At 45.4% G+C, this 20,232-nt stretch overlaps 1 protein-coding gene across 2 annotated transcripts in view; it reads left to right on the top strand.

Moving 5' to 3' along the window:
- The first annotated feature begins 651 nt into the window (after positions 1-651).
- The window catches only part of ABCA1 (ATP binding cassette subfamily A member 1), a 111,156-nt gene continuing 91,575 nt past the window's right edge, over positions 652-20,232 (top strand). Inside the window, exon 1 of one of the 2 annotated variants that reach the window (XM_040417212.1) lies at positions 652-927. In XM_040417212.1, coding sequence (XP_040273146.1) covers positions 885-927 — 43 coding nt within the window. In that variant the 5' untranslated portion in view covers positions 652-884. The remainder of the gene's footprint in view (positions 928-20,232) is intronic. The other variant, XM_040417213.1, reaches the window with a different exon arrangement.

Raw genomic sequence — 20,232 nt, forward strand, 5'->3', positions numbered from 1 at the left:
ACCTGACACCCCATGGCTACACATTCTAGGCTGACAGAAGCCAGCACTACGGTTAGCATGCTAATGACATATCCGTGTGTGCTGTAACCTGTTCTTCCAAGGAAGCCTGTCTCAGTGTAGTCACCGGGCCAGCCCTGCGCCATGTATGACTCAGAAGCAGCCGAGGAGAAGACGTCATTTGTTTACCATAGCTCCCATATACATGAGAGAAGACCCCATTATACATGACTATCTCCCCTCAGCCCGGGAACACAATGAGGGGCAGCAGGTGAAGCACAGTCCGCACTGCACGCTCCCGTATACATGAGAGAAGACACCATTATACATGACTATCTCCCCTCAGCCCGGGAACACAATGAGGGGCAGCAGGTGAAGCACCGTCCGCACTGCACGCTCCCATATACATGAGAGAAGACCCCATTATACATGACTATCTCCCCTCAGCCCGGGAGGAACACAATAAGGGGCAGCAGGTGAAGCACCGTCCGCACTGCACGCTCCAATATACATGACTATCTCCCCTCAGCCCGGGAGGAACACAATGAGGGGCAGCAGGTGAAGCACCGTCCGCACTGCACGGGCCGCATCGCCCTCTTAAGGGGCGGGGCCTGAGTACACGTGCTGCCCGCACATAAACAGAGCGCTGCTCGCGGTGACCGCTAGTAACCCTGCACACTGCGCCGGCTATAAAAGGAACTCCGCCAGATAACCGCACGCTGCCGGGGATTTTTTTCTTCTTCTTCTTTTTCTCTCCAAGGCAGAGAGGGGGAGACAGTGTGCAGGACATATCCAGTCAGTGCACGCCAGGGGAAGCATCACATCTGTTGTGTCCGGGCTGCAGCATACACCAGTCCCATGAGCGTGGCTGTGCTGAGGGGCTACTGATGAGGGGGCTTTCTTCTGAGGAGCCGTCACCCTGGGCACAAGGTAAATGAGGGGCTACTGATTCGGGGGCTTTCTTCTGAGGAGCCGTCACCCTGGGCACAAGGTAAATGAGGCTTCTGTGGGGTGAGGTGGCCGTGCTGGTGACAGCGGTGTCACCTTGTTTGTGATTGTGGTGGCCAAGGTCAGATCTTCTCTCACCCAGTATTTGTAGACCAAAGCCAGGAGAGGACCCTCCAGAGAAGTGCGGAGGGCGGGTTTGTTTGTGATTTTGCTGTACAAATACTGATAAAAACAAACCCACTGACCGAATCCTGAGGGTGTGCGAGAGGACCCCTGTATGCGGGGAGTCGGGATTGTGGGGGTCGCTGCTTCCTATAGACTGTCACTCCTCAGTGACTTCTGGAAGATGCGGTATTACCAGGGTCTTGTTTACTGTACAGTATGTCCCACCGCCCAGTTCTGGTTTTGGAGTGTGGGGTACAGCTGGAGGGAACAAGCTGAGAAAGCTCCAAACTCCATGCAGATGTGCTTCTTTCTGAGTCCCATCTGTCCTGTCATGGCAATATCCAAAGATTATAGAAAGAGCCCCTGGGACAGTATGTGGAGAAGGACCCTACCACAGGGAGAAATGCAGTGCTACCCCCTCCTCATCTGTCAGCAGGAGGACATTATACACAGGGAGAAATGCAGTGCTGGCCCCCTCCTCATCTGTCAGCAGGAGGACATTATACACAGGGAGAAATGCAGTGCTGGCCCCTCCTCATCTGTCAGCAGGAGGACATTATACACAGGGAGAAATGCAGTGCTGCCCCCTCCTCATCATCTGTCAGCAGGAGGACATTATACACAGGGAGAAATGCAGTGCTGCCCCCTCCTCATCTGTCAGCAGGAGGACATTATACACAGGGAGAAATGCAGTGCTGGCCCCCTCCTCATCTGTCAGCAGGAGGACATTATACACAGGGAGAAATGCAGTGCTGCCCCCTCCTCATCTGTCAGCAGGAGGACATTATACACAGGGAGAAATGCAGTGCTGGCCCCCTCCTCATCTGTCAGCAGGAGGACATTATACACAGGGAGAAATGCAGTACTGCCCCCTCCTCATCTGTCAGCAGGAGGACATTATACACAGGGAGAAATGCAGTACTGCCCCCTCCTAATCTGTCAGCAGGAGGACATTATACACAGGGAGAAATGCAGTGCTGCCCCCTCCTCATCTGTCAGCAGGAGGACATTATACACAGGGAGAAATGCAGTACTGCCCCCTCCTAATCTGTCAGCAGGAGGACATTATACACAGGGAGAAATGCAGTGCTGCCCCCTCCTCATCTGTCAGCAGGAGGACATTATACACAGGGAGAAATGCAGTGCTGCCCCCTCCTCATCTTTCAGCAGGAGGACATTATACACAGGGAGAAATGCAGTGCTACCCCCTCCTCATCTGTGAGCAGGAGGACATTATACACAGGGAGAAATGCAGTGCTACCCCCTCCTCATCATCTGTGAGCAGGAGGACATTATACACAGGGAGAAATGCAGTGCTGCCCCCTCCTCATCTGTGAGCAGGAGGACATTATACACAGGGAGAAATGCAGTGCTACCCCCTCCTCATCATCTGTGAGCAGGAGGACATTATACACAGGGAGAAATGCAGTGCTACCCCCTCCTCATCATCTGTGAGCAGGAGGACATTATACACAGGGAGAAATGCAGTGCTACCCCCTCCTCATCATCTGTCAGCAGGAGGACATTATACACAGGGAGAAATGCAGTGCTGGCCCCCTCCTCATCTGTCAGCAGGAGGACATTATACACAGGGAGAAATACAGTGCTACCCCCTCCTCATCTGTGAGCGGGAGGACATTATACACAGGGAGAAATGCAGTGCTGGCCCCCTCCTCATTATTTGTCAGCAGGAGGACATTATACACAGGGAGAAATGCAGTGCTGGCCCCCTCCTCATCTGTCAGCAGGAGGACATTATACACAGGGAGAAATGCAGTGCTGGCCCCCTCATCTGTGAGCGGGAGGACATTATACTCATTATTGATCCCAAGATTTCTCCATAAGCTTGTGTGTAGATGTATCTTAGTGTTGTCCCCAGATCAGTGATTGGCTTGTTGCTGATCCCCTACCCTGGCATTGACACCCCCCCCCCCCCCCCCCCCCCATCTGCAGCCTCTATGACCAGTGATTTGCCTTGCTGATCCCCCTACCCTGGCTGTGACCCCCATTCTCCAGGCTCTATGACCAGTGATTTACCTTGCTGGTCCCCCACCCTGGCTGTGACCCCCCCCCTGCAGCCTCCATCATCATGGGCCGCTCACCATTAGAGCCAGGCGCTGATCTGTCGAGATCTGCGGAGAGGAATGACCGGCAGTAACCTTTCTGTGTAGTCACTGGGAAGATAAGTGCACAGGAAAGAAGTGGAGCATGTGAAATATACTAGATAGATGTACCAGTCCTCCCAGTGTGTTCTGGGGCTCCTTACACCAGTGTTCTAGTAATGATGTATATCTCTCACCTCTCTGGATTTACTGATATTTGGCTAATGCCGTCTTATCTAATAATAATAATAATATTATTATTATTATTGTGTATATATATATATATATATATATATATATATATATATATATATATATATATATATATATATATATATATGTGTGTGTGTAAAAGTGCCGAAAAAGACACTCGGCTCAACTGCCTCTCTGTAAGCGCATGATTTATTACACGCAGTTACAGTACTACAGACTTTGGCTCATGCACACAGCATATATTGGGCTGTTTACTGTACATACATGTGCCTCCAGTGTCATACCTGGCACGCTCCATTGGATTCCGTGTATGCGTTGCCTCTTGGGGAGTATTCCTCTGTACATGTGGCGTCTGACCCCGTACAGCAGTGCTGGTACGCTCTGTACTAAAGGATCCGCACAGGCTCTATGCCAGTGTGATGGGCACTTTGTTTTTGCTATGTCTGTGGTTGCACTCGAGGTGTACATTTGATTGTGGAATAGTATATTTTTTACTTTTATCAGGGTTATTGGCAGCAGATCTCCCGGTGTAATCAGGAATGTGCTGCCAATGATGAATAGAACTGAATGAGGGGGGAACAATCATTGCATATCGGCCTGTGTAAGGGTAGGTTTCTTATACGCAGCACATTCCGGTAGTCCACAACGCACCACTGGATGCCTATTGCTGCTTTCCCTTTCAGATCCCATTATAGTCAGTGGGTGCATGGCGGTATCTGGCTATGCCGGATATGGTAAACCCCAGTAGTCTGTTCCTCTGCCGGAACAAACTACCAGAGTTTTTGCCACATATGTGAGCCTACCCTAATGAGCGCTGATGAATGCATAATACAGCCTTTACCCTCAGTCTACAGCCCTTATCTATACTTATCTAATAGCTTCTGACTTTCCTGTCAGTTTGATAAGAATTGAGCTTATGAGCTGTCAGGACTTCAGAGATAAGGGCTACAGATCAAGTCGTCAGATCATCTCACTGATGGGGTCAGTGCAAAGGCTCATGCACACAAACTTATTTTTGGACCCTTCCATTTTTTTTTTCAGCCCGTATGTGGAATCATTCACTTCAATGGCGCCGCAAAAATTAGAAATTACTCTGTGTATTCTGTTTCCGTATGTCCGTTCCGCAAAGGATTAGAACATGTTCTATTATTGTCCACGTTACGGACATTGTGGGCTAGCCATTCCATTCCGCAGAATGCACATGGCCAGTATCCATGTGCATTCAATATTAATTGAAAAAATAATTGGGGTGTTTCTACTGTAGGGGTACCTCAGAGTCTCTTCAAATGGGGCATGGTGCCCAAAAAAACGATCCATGCCCTACAAAAACCGTACGGTGCTGCTTCTCTTCTGAGACCTGTAGTATGCTCAGCAGTTTACAACCACATGTGGGGTGTTTCTGTAAACTGCAAAACCAGAGTAATAAATATTAAGGTTTGCTTTGCTGTTAACCCTTGCTGTGTTACATGAAAAAAAAAAATAGATAAAAATGGAAAATCTGCACAAAAAATAGAAATGTTAAATCTGCTGTAATTCCTGTGGAACACCTAAAGGGTTAACAAAGTTTCTAAAATCTGTTTTTTGAATACTTTGAGGCGTGTATGAGGTATCACTATCTGTCTTAAGAGAAATAAAAATTTAGAAAATGGGGAATTTTTCCAAACTTTCTGTAAATTTTGGATTTATTTTTATAAATAATCGGCTGACATTTACCACTAACATGAAGTACGATGTGTCACTAGAAAACACTTTCACAGAATCACTTGGATAAGTAAAAGCGTTCCAACATTATTACCACATAAAGTGGCACGTTTTACAAAAATAGGCCGTCAGGAAGGTGAAAAATGTCAGGAAGGGGTTAATACCAAGAGGAGTTGGTGAAACTGTTATAACCATAAAACAGACGCCTTTAGTAAAGTCCAGTGTGCAGTTTCTTCAGTCCTACTAGTAGTACAGTAGAGCAGGGGCATAGTGTAACTACTACATCCCACAGGAACGTGTACCAGCTCATGATTACTGGGCAGTAACAGGATTTTAGTTTTTTTTTGGTACTTACACTGGGCAGTTATGGTTATGACCACTGGCAGGATTTGGGATCTTAGTAATGGGCTCATGTAATAGTCGTTAACCTGAGTCATATCTGAATAATGTAAAGACATTGGGGGACATTTACAAAGGCTTCACACTTTTTTTTTTTTTTTGGGTGGCGTTTAGAAGAGGTCAGTGCCACTTAGTATAATTTACGCCAGAAAATTGAATGAAATTGCAACCAGGGTAGGTTTCAGTTTCTGGCACACGAACCTCACAGATGTGAGAAATTTATCGAAAGGCATGTGCCAGTTAATAAATTGGTCACATATTTCGTCAGGGGGTCTTGATGAGGTATCACTAAAGTTTTTTGGAGAAAACCTAGTAGCCCTAGCTTCTGTCCTTAGCAGAGCTGAAGATGGCCGATCGACTTGCCTTATTAATGCTTTTTTTTGTCTATAATTCTTCTTATTTTTGAACTGCACTTTGGATAGTCTGACGTTCATCTTCACATCTTATGAGTAAAGATTGAAACCGGTCAACGGAGCCTGAAGCTACGATCTGCTCTAACTGGTGTTCGAGAGCCTGGATCCCAACCAGTGGAAACCTGTGGTGTACATTATAGGTCTATAACATCTCAGTCACCTACACTGGGTCTAATGGCGCTTCCATTCCCTGGAAGGTAGATGGCATTTGTATGTTCAATACCTGCCCAGTACTAGGATGAAGAAGCACCTGGATATCTTTTACAAATGCCTTTTTGGCTTTTTACAACTTTGGTATGTCTATGTGGCCATCTTAGTTGGGGGCGACCACAGATCGCAGTGTAGCTGGGCTGCCATAGGGATGAATGGATCACAGCGCAACTCGCTTGTTGGCTGCGACCATGACATGCGAATCACAAACAATCCAGCAGTGTTGGGCAGCGGGGCGGGAGCTGTGTTCTCTCTAAGGGTATGGCTACATGGAGGCACTGGTCGCGTGGCAGCTGTCAAGGCCAGGATAACAGAATAGCGATGATTCCGTAGATATGAATGTGATCCCTGTGTATGTCGCAAGAAATCCAACACTGCTGGCGATCCTATCCTGAGGATAGGTCATCAATTTCATGAAACCGGAATCATTATTTTCCATACTGGCACTCCGTGTTTTTTTTTTTTTTCTCCATCAGCGGCTTATGCAGATATTGCGTGTTTTTGATACATGTCTCTATTGACATAAGCAGACAAAGGGAAGATGGGATTGCCAGGTAAAGTACAGCACAAAGCGCAGCATCAGCACTGGTCTGCCATGCATGCAAACATGAAGCCCTTTGTCTACTTAGCAAGAGAAGAGGATGTTTTTCAGAAGAAGAGGAAGCCCCGGGGCTTGCTGGGATGCTGGATATTTCTATGATTTATTATAGTTTTAGAGCCATTATCTGGCATTGCTTTCCTTAATGGACTCAGCAATTTCTATACAATGGTGGGAATAGACATGATTGTGCTCCGGTTGCACCACAAGTGGTTTTAATGGAAGTGGGTGCTTACAGTCAGGTCCTATGTTTGACCCTCACGAGCGTTACTCCTGTCCAAATAACATTGTGTGTTTTCTTGCACAAGTAGATGGATGTGAATCATCCTGGCCGCTTGTTATGTGCATGTGGAAGGTTTCACTATGATCTGTAGGCTGCAAATAGTAATTGCAAGGTCTAGAAGACCAATGTGAATTTCCAGTGTGACTTCATGTATGCAGTAGAGAGTTTACTGAAGCCTGGCTAGATGTTGGATCATCCCTGCTCACACCAAAGCCTCATGCACCTTTTGCGACCAAGTATAGGACATGTTCTATCCTTTTGTGGAACTGACATATGGACGCAGAAGGCACATAGATCACCCGTGTGCTGTCCACATCCATATGTCCGTTTTGTAAAAAGATATGTCTGTAAAATGAGGACCACGGACCCATTGAAGTCAAAAGGTCCACAAAAAAATGCAGATGGCACATGGACCGCATCTGTATCATGGTGTGTATATATATATATATATATATATAAATGTGGTGGAAAAGAAGTTAAGGATGGAGTGTTTAATCCACATCCCAATATTCATAAACGGGGTGTGCGCCATGTTGATGAATATGGTGCATGCCACACTGTGTATAGATATCATGCTTTTCCATGTCCATACACAAGGATGGACGAGCTTGTTATTAGTAATTAAAATATGCTGCCAAGTTAATCCGTATACTTTGTGTGTTTTAATATTGCGATTATTAGATGAGACTGGAATCTGTTGCTGTTTTCCAGGTAAAACGCTGTCAGTTGGGGGATTTTAAAGTCACCAAGTTCAGCTGGCTGCAGTACCACTTGTGGGTAACAGGTGGCGGTACAGAGTCAGATTCCTCTTTCAGTGTTTGATGTAGGCCCTTGTGGATCATCACATAGTGTGCCTTATGCCATATGTTTTAAAGGAACCTAAAATTAAAGTTGGAGTCCCAACAGACAGATATATGCTTTAGGCCTCATGCACACGACCGTTCAGTTTTTTGCGGTCCGCAAACCGCGGATCCGCAAAAACGGAAGCCGCCTGTGTGCCTTACGTAATTTGCGGAACGGGCGGCCCATTGTAGACATGCCTATTCTTGTCCGCATAACGGACAAGAATAGGACATGCTATATTTTTTTTGCGGGGCCACGGAACGGAGCAACAGATTGAAGTGAATGGGTCCGCATCTGCGGCTCGGATGTGGACCTGAAAAACGGTCGTGTGCATGAGGCCTTAGTGAAGGAGCAGCCAGTGGCGATTTTAGCAAGTCATTTTCACTCAAAAGTCGTCCAACTAGACGAGACAATAATTGCTGAGTAATTTTGCTGTTTGCTCGTTGGTGCCATCATCTGACCCTAGCAGATTTCTGATTTCACCAGGGGGTGTGGCGGCGACTAATGATCTTCCAGTCAGGCAGTTTTCTCAGTCTATTAGGCCCTTTAGCCATTGAGTGGTATTACAGTATTACAGCTAAAGCTGACACCATGGGAGGGTGCATAACACAGGGGTGCAAAGAAGACCAAAAAGACTGTGCACCATAAACTACCCTCATGCCATGTGCCAGCCGAGTGTTCCTACTCTGTGGCGGTTCCCTTTTCCCGCTCCACTAGCAGAGCAGTGTTTTCTCTATTTTTACATCACCATTGAATATTTAGCCTTCAGAGATGCAGCTTCTTAGCCCAGTCTTCTCCTGAGATCCTCATCTAGTGTCTTGTGTCTATTAGAAGCTCATTACGGATAAGCTGGAGAGCGGTTTGTTCAGTCTGTTCTTTTCTGTGGTATCATAGCGTCTGCCAGGAGTAATGGAACCAGTGCCAAAACTCAGCCCATCATATACCCAAACTGACAATTAAATATGATTCCAAAAGACTGTCATATAACAGTGCTAATGATCCTGCTGTCGGCCCAGAGATCTTTTTTCCTTCCCAGTATATTGACCATTAGAAGAGATTTACATTCGGTATTACCCTATGACTGGCCTGGGCTTTCTCACTTCTGCTGGCACTGAGCCACCCTCTATCTGCATGGCGGCACAGCTCCGCTCTAGGACGGCATGCACCCTATGTGAGCAACTGCATTAGAAGCATCCTATGTTAGGCCTCATTGTGTCAGGAAAAAACGGATGCTTTTGCACACAAGTTCAATCAGTTTTTTTTCTGCAATTGTGTTCAGTGTGCGGTTTTTCCATCTGGATTGCAACCAGGTTGCATGCGTTATTCACGCGCGTGAAAAGAAACAGAAGAATAACCATCTACATCTCCTAGGAACCATCGGTGAAAAACGCTTTGCATCCAGATGCATTCAGATATTTTATGCAGCCCCCCCCCCCCCCTCACTACTATGGCGCAAAGGCTTGGCGAAAGACGCACAATATAGAACATGTTGAGAGTTTTCCTCAATGCAGAGATGATGCGTCAGAGATGAATGGGTCAAGATTCAGTCCGGATGCTATGCGTTATCTACACGAATCACATCCAGATGGAAAACTCTGTCATGTGAAAGAGGCCTAATAGGTGGAGAACATAAGAAAATAACATTGGCCCAGATTTACTAATGGTAAAAAATGACATAAGCTTAGACTACTTTCACACTAGCGTTTCTATTTTCCGGTATTGAGATCCGTCATAGGGCCTCAATACCGGAATTTTTTTTTTCTATTTTGCCCACATTCATTGTCAATGGGGACAAAACGTAACTGAACACAACAGAATGCTCCAAAATGCGTTCCATTCCGTTTTCATACTGGAGAGCAAACTGCAGCATGCTGCAGTTTGCTTTCCGTCCTGACACAATAGAAAACGGATCCGTCCCCCATTGACCTTCAATGGAGTTTGTGGCGAAAGCCACTTCGCCACAGTGTTTTGGAGGGGGCTGTTTGCCCGCCTCCTGCCCCTGGATTACGGCCCTTTTAAGATACTTTTACTAACTTTTAAACCCCTGAACCTATTCAAGTGAATTTTGGATAGGTTTGTCCCCAAGTTATACTGGTTAAATTGATATAAGTTATATGTATGTACTAGGGCTGCACGATATATCGCAAAAATAATCGAATCGCGATAATCGGCAAATCCAATATGGCGATTCGGCCGACCCAAAAATGACGCAATTATATATGAAGGGGCCCCTATTGATAAAATGTCCTCTGTCCTATTGATAAAATGACCAGCCTCTGTACTCACTTTCGCGATGAATGCACTGCAGAGAGCGGGAGCGAGCAAGGCGGCCAGCCGGCCGGCGCGTGACTGACGTCACTTAATTCAGGAAGCAGGAGCGTGACTAAGTGGGAGGAGCGTAACAGTGACGTCAGTCACGCGCCGGCCGGCTCGCTCGCTGCCGCTCTCTGCAGTGTGAGTGCATTCATAGTGAAAGTACAGAGGCTGGCCATTTTATGAATAGGAGAGTTATGTGCGCAGTTTAGGACACATGAGGGGACACATAGGGCCATGAGGGGGACCAGCATAAGATGCTATGTGTGTCTTATGCTGGCCCCCCTCATGGCCCCATGTGTCATAGCACACATCCCCTATAACAGTGCCATCCACAGATCCCCCACATAGCAGTGTCCTCTGCAGATCCCCCACATAGCAGTGTCCTCTGCAGATCCCCCACATAGCAGTGTCCTCTGCAGATCCCCCACATAGCAGTGTCCTCTGCAGATCCCCCACATAGCAGTGTCCTCTGCAGATCCCCCACATAGCAGTGTCCTCTGCAGATCCCCCACATAGCAGTGTCCTCTGCAGATCCCCCATGTCATAACTATGTCATACCCAGCCGCGTCAGCGGCTCATATGGGAAAATCCAAGCAAATAGACCTCTAGCACAATTCCCTTAAAATATCGCATCGCACATCGTTATCGCAATTTTTAGGGCCCTAATCGCAATCGCACAAAATTCCCATATCGTGCTGCCCTAGTATGTACAATGTAAACTCACAAAGTTGTAACAATTTATAAGAAGTGTAACTTTTCAGCTTAGGAGATAGTTGTGTAGATACAGAAATTGACTCAATTATGTCCTAGACAGAGGGGAGGAATAGGCTGGGTGTGTTTCTATTGTCCCATTGTGTCCAATTTGCTGCTGTACTTACATTGTATGTGTTGTAATATATTGATTGGTTGTATTTCAAAACCCTGTGGGCGGTACTATGTTTGTGGATTGTAAATAAAAGAGGCTGTATGCCCCAGGACAGTCAGTTCTGCTTGACCTCAAAGCGAAGTGCCGTCTCGTTCTTGGGGGAATTGGATTGTATGCTGATTGCCAGGAGTGTAAGCCGATTGTATGCTTTTCCTGTTCCGCCGTTTCCAGTGTTCGTGTAGTTTGCAGTTCGGCAGACTGGTGCTTGCAGTAGCTGCCTGTGCATTGAAAGGGGAATATCGTCTGAACGGAGCTGTGTGCTGAACGGTCCGTTACAGACTTCATGACCGATCTGTCTTGGCTATGTTAAAGATAATACAACCGGATCCGTTCATAACGGGTGCAGATGGTTGTATTGTCAGTAACGGAAGCGTTTTTGCTGAACCCTGCCGGATCCAGCAAGAACGCTAGTGTGAAAGTAGCCTTAGCCAGGCTGGCTAGACCTGCACCAGGTTTGTGACAGGGGCTCAGGTTGGAGGACACTTTACCAGCTATAGGTTGGCTTACTTAAATAGATTATTACTTCAGGACTGTGGCGCAATTTTGCGGCAAAATAGAGCATTTTAGACCACGCCCCTTTCTGCTAAGCCCCATCCCTTGACGAGCATGCTGGGGGGGGGGGGGGGGGGGGGGAGTGTAGTAACCCTAGCTGCACCAATTTGCGCATCTTTTTAGATAAATATTTCTGGCCCAGACACGTTAGTAAATCTGGGCCGCTGTCTGCAGTTTCAATAGGTTGAAGGCTACATATTCCGATAACCGTTTGAATAGTCCTGTAACAGTGGATCGTGTTTACTGGAATGTAGTAAGCCTTCAGTGTGCGACTCTCTTGGGACTGCCATCTATTTCCTCCCTAATGGCCTCCATGCGGCTCAATTGTTATTTACATGTATACTCTATTGGATCCAAATGAATAAAACTGTCGGCTTGCCAGTATTTTATTTCCCCACATCTTTAAAAAAGGTCATTTGCTTATACGACGTTTTACAAATACTGTACTTTTATGGTGAATATTCAATCAGCGATTGATTTGGTGAGGTGCGGTATTTGTAATAGTTGTGCAGTGCAGGTATCGCCATGTTACTGCTGTTTATTACCCATACCACGTCCTGTCCAGTATCTTGGCTGAACTGGTTGGACATCTGTCTTTTTCAACCGTACTATAAGTGTAGCTCATAAATCCCATTTTGTGGGCATGTCTGTATATGAATTGCAGCTTACTAGGAGTGACAGGCATTTATTATACCGGTATGCAGCATCCACCCTGGAAAATGCAAATTGTAAAGAAATACCGTATATCCTGCACATCATGTCAAATATTCCCCCCCCCCCCCTTCCACCAAGCGCACATGTAGGCATGTCTTCAGTAATGTGAGTTCTATGCTCGGTGCTATAATAGGAATTGTAGTAGTAGTGCTATACTGTTTTCTGTAGTAATAATCTTTATTTCTATAGCGCCAACATATGCCGCAGCACTTTACTATCAGAGGGTGCGTGTACAGATCTGACATTACAGACTATAGGCGTAGGGGCTTACAGCCTATTCTATGCATCACAGTTAATATTTGCTAGTGTTTTTATTATATAACATGGTATGAATGCGATTAGGCTAGTCAAGGCTCCGAACATGCCGGTTCACAGCCTCCTTACCGTCAATACTACTGAGTGAGGCATTTAGTAGACAGTTATTGGCAGGCACAGGCAGGAAGAAGGTTAGAAGTGTTCTCCACTGCTGAGACCACCAAGGAAGCATTGCACTCGTTGCTGTGATGTAATAGTAGTGCTATACATACAGAGAAATCTCCACCATATTGTGCTAACTCTTGTAGTGGAATCTGTATAGTAATGTGCACGTCCTCCTACTAGATGAGCATGGACGCACATGCTCAGTTCCCTTCAGCTGCCACTAACTGTATCTACTGCTCGAAGCTGTGACAGTTATTTGGCATGTACTATGTACGGTAGATATATAGGTGTATGTGTGTATAATTCCCTGAGCTGTTATAGGGAGAAAGCTGCAGCAGAAAGAACACGTTCCCTGAGCTGTCTGCCTGAAGAAAACCTAGCATCGCAAATGGAGCAATTAATGGGTAGATCTCTGCATCTGCGTAAGGCGCATGGCATGTACTATATGATGTCTGATTTTTTACATCAATAGGTGGATAACCCCTTTAAATAATCTTACAGTATCGCCTATTGACTGCAACTTTGGCAGTAACAAATTGTTAACATCTGCAATGAAGATTAAAATTTCTGTCTTAAAGTCTTCAGGAGGTTCTGTTAAATTCCCATGAATTTCAAACCGTTTTTTATTAGCATATCTGGGTGATTTTCTTCATTTCTGTGGGGGGGCAGTAGCTCATCATACACCTGCATCTCCTAGCTATATTTTAATGAATTTAGAAGCAGGGATGAATGAGTGAAAGGTGTCCGGACCACTTCACCTGCTTCACTATGAGACTGCTACACCTGAACTGAATGGACAAGAAGGGAGCAGGAAAGATACTGAATGTTATAGTCCACTCAATGAGATGAACAGCAGGGGGCACTACCAGAGAGGAAAATGTAATTTACATAGAAAAACTAAACTTTATTTTTATTGCATGTATATTGCAATAATACTTCATTTAAAATGAAGTATTTTCATGGGGTACCCCCTTTAATAGTATAATGAGGGGCATTTACGAATATCCTTTGTGGTATAAAAAAGTAGCAAATTATGGAACACCCTATATGCGCGCAATAACTTGCGACTTCTGAAGCTTCTCACCACTTTTCTAAAAAAGGGGTGGGGCTTCACAAGGGGGAGCTTAGTGCAACCCGCCGGATTTACTGTAGCTTACACCAGAAACTGGCGTAACTTACAGCTGAAGTGTATGACAGCCCCTGGCTGGCGTAGACTTAAGTTTCTGAAAATAGGCCATTAGTGTCTGGCAGGGATCCGGCACCCTACACTCCCATCTGTCAGCTCTTTGGGAGTAGCTCCGGAGCTGAAATGACACCATTGTGCAGTGGACAGAGCTGGTTACCGCAGTGCATTCAAGTGAATGTACACAACACAGTGGACATAGCTGCTTGCTTGCGGTGGACCATTTCTGGTGCTAGAGCTACTCCCAAACAGCTGATTGGTTGTGTGGGGTGTCAAACCTCTGCCGTTCTGATATTGATGGTCTACCCTGGGGATAGACCCATCAAAATAGATGGAGAGGACCAACTCCCGTAAGGGTCCATTCACATGTCCGTGTGTGTTTTGTGGATCCGCAAAATACGGACATCGCTGGCATTTTCATAGAAAATGCAGTTTCTTGTCCGCAATTGCGGACACGAATAGGACATGTTCTATTTTTTTCAGGATCGGAATTGTGGACCCGGAAGTGCAGATCCGCAATCGTGCTGCCCCATAGAAATGAATGGGTCTGCAATTCCGTTCCGCAAAATGTGGAACGAAATTGCGGATGTGTGAATGGACCCTCAGGCTGAGTCCCCATGTTTAGGTTTCTTGATGCCGAAAGCCAGAAACGGATCATAAATGGAAGACATGTTTAAAAGAGAGTCTTCTCCTGTTTCTGAATCCACTCCTGACTTTGGCTTCAAAAATGGCATAAAAAGTTCTGAACATGGAAACCCAGCCAAAGGAAAAGGAGAGACCCTAAAAACGAACTTGCTTTGGGTTTTAATAAGGTGGTCACCTATGGTTTTCAATGACAGATGGTCAGGTATTAAGTTGAGCAAGCCAAGGTCACATGCACAGGTGTGTATTCACTCTATAGCAGATGTCAGGGCAAGATCCACAGTACAGAAAGGTAGAGTACTGAGACTTATCTGACCACTACACAGGTCTAAATAGTCTTGGCAGATTGGATTTAGATTATAGAGCACAGGTGACCTTTTTCTCAGAGTGATAATGTGGAATCCTCATGTGTGAAGTTAGAGTGTTTTGTCACCTTGGGACAATAGCGATTGACTATATTGTTTTGGGAACAGGCCACTTTTCCTTTTTGCCTTTTGGATTTATTCCTCCCCACCTTTCAAAGAACCATACATTTTATTTTTATGTCCACATAAATGTTATGTTCAGCCCATATATGGGCTTGTTTTTTGGAGGGGCAAGTTGTATTTTAATAACACCAATGAAATTGCCATATATTGTACTGAAAAATGGGGGGGGGAAATATTCAGGGTGAAGTTGCAAAAAAGCACAATAGTTCTTTGGGTTTTGTTTTTACAGCATTCACTCTGCACTAAAAGGGACACGATGACCTTATTCTGGGGGTCAGAACAATTGCAGGGGTACCAAATTTCAATACTTTACATTATATTTTACTACTTTAAAAAAGAAACCTCTGAAAAATAAAACTGAGGGGGATTCATATGCCAGTCTTGATCCTCCTGCGAAGGCGTAACATACTTTTCATTTATTAATAAATTATTTGCATCTCTGTCACTCTTTGCTCCAGAGACTCAAATCTACAGACTTGATCTATAACTTACACCAGTTTCTTGCATAAATTATATTAAATTTGTTGGGCCACACTAGGGTTGAGCGGTAAACCGGTGTCAACAATATACCACGGTATTAAGAAACGGCGATAAGGAGATACCGGGGTTATTTGGAAACAGTGGTATTTGGTGATGTCATATGTGTGCTGACCGCTCCTAAATCTGTGTCAGCCTGCCCTTGCATCGTGCATATGCGTACCGTACATATTACTTCTTGCAGCGGCCGCCCCCGGCTCCTCCTCGCTCCCAAATTCAAGTCTCCGCCCACTGGCCGAGCACAGGAGCGAGGCGCGCAAAGTCAGTCAGCAGTCCGTGTCCAAGCCAAGGTGGGGGAAGAGGAGTGAGAGACCCTAACGGCCCAGGTGTCAGAAATAAAGGTAGTACTGTCTGTCTTCTGTGGCCCTGGTCCTGCCTGCAAGCTGCACTGCACATGGTGATGGCACTTGATAAACTATGTCTCCCTATTGCCCCCCAATGTCTTCTCCCCCCCCCCCCTTCCCCCATACAGGAGCAACAAGAAGACATTACTGTATGGGGGCCACAAGACGTTATTATACGGATGGCAAAGGGGTTACATATTGTTGTCCCATACAGTATAATGTCACCTTCTTTCCCCATGCAGTATAGTGACTCTTGTGGCCCACTGCCTGCCGAGCAGCCAGCCAATGTAATATATAATGTCTCCTTGTGCCCCGCTGCCTGCCCATACAGTATATATTGTCTCCTTGTGCCCCGCTGCCTGCCCATACAGTATATATTATGTCCTTGTGGCGGCCCCCATACAGTATAACTTCTCCTTGTGGCCCCAAGTGTTTTTTTCTTTTTTCTTCTAAATGGGTATTTATTGCGACATATCGTTATCTCGATAAATTTCTTAATATCATTATCGTGGAAATATTTTTGATATGGCCCAACCCTAGGCCACACTAAGCTCCGATCCTCCTACTAAGATGGTGGCCTAAATCTTTCATAAATGTCCCCCAGGTTTAGTGTTTCATGTATGAGAGTAGTCTCAAATCTACCAGAATAGCATTTTAATAAAAATGTAAAAAAATGAAGACTTTTGTATCATCACAGCCTCTTGATATTTACACTGGGCTTGTTGACACGACTGTGCCGTGTTTTGCGGTCGGCAAATTGCGCAAAACACGGATGCCATCCGTGTGCCTTCCGCAATTTGCGGAATGTAACGGACGGCCCTTTATAGAAATGCCTATTCTTGTCTGCAAAATGGACAAGAATAGGACATGACTTATAATTTTTGCGGCCCCATTGAAGTGAAAAAAAAAATGCGGCTCAGATGCGGAACCAAATCACGGTCGTGCGCATGAGCCCTAAGACTGGAAGGAGTGTTAGGCCAGTGCATCATTAGAGGGGTTCTCACATAATTATTTAAAATGGCTGCCAGCAACCTGTCCCAGAATCTGAGCATGACTGTTTTTCTCCACTTGCAGAGCTGCCTAGGGTCGTGAGGCTGCTGGGCCTCGCTACACAATACGCTCTGAGGCTGGGTTCACACTTGAGCGTTTTACAGCGCGTTCAAACGCGCTGTAAAACGCTCTCAACACATGAAAACCAATGCTTCCCTATGGACCTGGTTCTCACTTGAGCGTTTTACAGCGCGTTTGAACGCGCTGAAAAACGCCCTACGCTCAACTAAGTTCTTCAGCTTCTTTGGGGCGTTTTGTCGCGCGTTTGCAGCCCTAGGACACTGCTGTTAATCACACAAACGCGCGTAATATGCATGTTGACTATGGACAAAAACGCGCGACACAAACGCGCGTTAAACGCGCATATCAAATATATTCAGGTCTGAACCCAGCCTGACACTTGCATATACTACACAATCGTCAGAGTTCCTGTCGGGCTGCTCATCCATGATGACATAATGTAGGCAAGATCACATTATTATCTTTTGTAGAGCAGAGTAGTGTGTAGTGAGGCCCAGTCCCCTCACACCCCTAGACAGCTCTGCAAGTGGTGGCAACCAGTCCTGCTCACATTCTAGGACAGGTTGCTGGCGACCGTTTTAAATCATTCCTGGAGAACCCCTTTAAGCCACAGCAGTTTTTACCATGCTAAACTGGTGATTGCACTAGTTAGAGGCTGGTCAAAACTGCGGACAGATTCCCTTTAGCTAGAACTGTATAGTTGTATGGGCACTCCGAAAGTAGGTTGGGGTATATTATTGTACATTAATCGGAGGTTTGAAGATGCTTACTGACAGTAAACAGCTTTAGGCCAGCACATTTATCACATGTCTGAGGACGTCTGTTAAAGCTCATCTGTCAGCAGATTTGTAGCTATGACACTGGCTGACCTGTTACATGTGCACTTGGCAGCTGAAGACATCTGTGTTGGTCCCATGTTCATATGTGCCCACACTGCTGAGAAACATGAAGTTTTATATATATGAAAATGAGCCTCTAGGAGCAATGGGGGCGTTGCCATTACACCTAGATGCTCTGCTCTCTCTGCAACTGCCACACCCTCTCTACTTTGAGAGGACCAGGCAGTGAAAACATGCTCACACCACCTGGCCCTGTCTATGAAAGTGCAGAGGGCACGGCAGCTGCAGAGAGAGCCGAGTCTCTAGGTGTAACAGCAACACCCCCGTTGCTGCTTTAGACTCCTTTGCATATATTAAATATTTTTTCTCAGCAATGCAGTCACATATGAACATGGGACCAACACAGATGCTGTCAAATCTGCTGACAGATGCCCTTTAAGTGATATGTCTGACAGGGAATGAATGTGTATATTGAGCATTCACAGAATGCATCTATTTGTGACACCATATTCATGTTACCAACGTTCCATTCTTGAGATGGAGCCTTCTTCCCATATAATGTTCACCGCAGATGACCTTTCACACCCATCCTCCAGACCAGTAGCACCAGAAGATACAGACTTGCTAGCGTAATAGGAATTTTGTTTACAGCAATAAAGCTAACTCACAGAAATACTTATCAGCTTAAAGAGCTATTTTGTGCTTTATGCAATGGTTCCTCACATAGTCGGTGTCCTTGTTTTGCGGATCTGCTGTTTGTGGTGCCTAAAACGGACATGGTCACTTGAATGGACCCTTAGAGCTCATGCACACGAATGTATTTTCTTTCCGCTTCCTTTCCGTTTTTTTTTTGTGGACCGTATGCAGAACTATTCACTTCAATGGGGCTGTAGAAAATATGGAAGTTACTCAGTGTGCATTCAGTTTCCGTTTGTCCGCATGGCCGTTCGTCAAAAAAGTACTTCATGTCCTATTATTGTCCGCAAATCATGGTCCGAGGCCCCATTCAAGTCAATGGCTCCGCAAAAAATACGGAACGTACACGGAACACATCCGTATTTTGCGGATCCATACTGTAGAAATGCTATGCCCAGCCCATATTGCTCATGTGTTTGGTGATTAATAAGTTAGTGTTTCCGATCAGCAAAAAAACTGATCAAATACGGAAACCATACGGATATGTTCTGTGCAATAACAAAACGGAAGAGGACTTAAATCGGAGAAAAATAAACCTCATATACGGAACAACGGATCCGTGAAAAACGGACAGCAAAACAACGGTCATGTGCATGAGACCTTAGGAAGAGGTTCTTAAAGGGATTGTCTGCCTGCTCCTGAGAGTCCTGGCATCCAGCAGTTTTTGTTTTTTTTTGCAGGGGATGCCTTGGTTAGCCATACATTCCTCCTACCTTTTTATAAATTCTTAGTATCTCTAACCGTTTATAATGATGACTAATATGGAGTAATTCATTGGACTGCCTGAACTGAGGCTGCCAATATAAGCGTGGAGTAAAGATTAGATGAAATAGGTGACACGGCAGATGTTTCATGCAGCAGTAATAGCTTCAACATACATTGTGATCTAATCCTTACCTGAAATACCTGGTGAACAAGTCGGATTATGAAGAAATGGCTGCACAATTGTAGATGTTGTCACGTGGATGGTGGTCAGGGCAGAATGACTAAACCTGAGATGAGACAGGGGACATTGATTTTAGGATTGTTGTTTACTCCGCATTACAGTAAGCATGAGCCATGGAGAAAAGATGACAGCTTTTCTGAGGCTGAGTTAAAATGTGCTCTGACCTCTTGGCTTCACTGGCATTTGGATGTTCCCTTTTGGGAAGGAGAAGGGCATATTAGACGAAGACCTAGCAGTTTAGTGCCATAACTCTAGGTGAATAGCCTGTCCTGCCAGCAGATGGAATTTTAAACGTTTTAATCTACGAGGACACTCGCCACGGAGCCCCTAGAAGGAGGTGGGCCGCCTTAGAGTTTTATCAGGAGTTTGATATATAATGATTTTTACATATGTTAGAGGTTACCTAGAGTAAAAAAGCTTTTACTCAAGATTGTAAACTAGGTTTTAGTTTTGCAATCTTCAGTCGTTCATTTTCAGACCTCCTGATATTCACCGCTTAGTTCCAGACCCTCCCAGTAACATATGTATTACAGAAAATATCTGATACTTCCCTTGCAAAGTGGCTTGTTTGTTCAGTTTCTTCCTAAATACAAATTTAAAAAACTTTCTACAAAGTTTCCCATCATCTTACTTCTGCAAAGTATGTTCAAGTTCTTCACCTACAGTAGCTGCTGTATGTTTTCATAT

This window comes from Bufo bufo, chromosome 2 (assembly GCF_905171765.1).
Source record: "Bufo bufo chromosome 2, aBufBuf1.1, whole genome shotgun sequence".
Classification (NCBI taxonomy): Eukaryota; Metazoa; Chordata; class Amphibia; order Anura; family Bufonidae; genus Bufo; species Bufo bufo.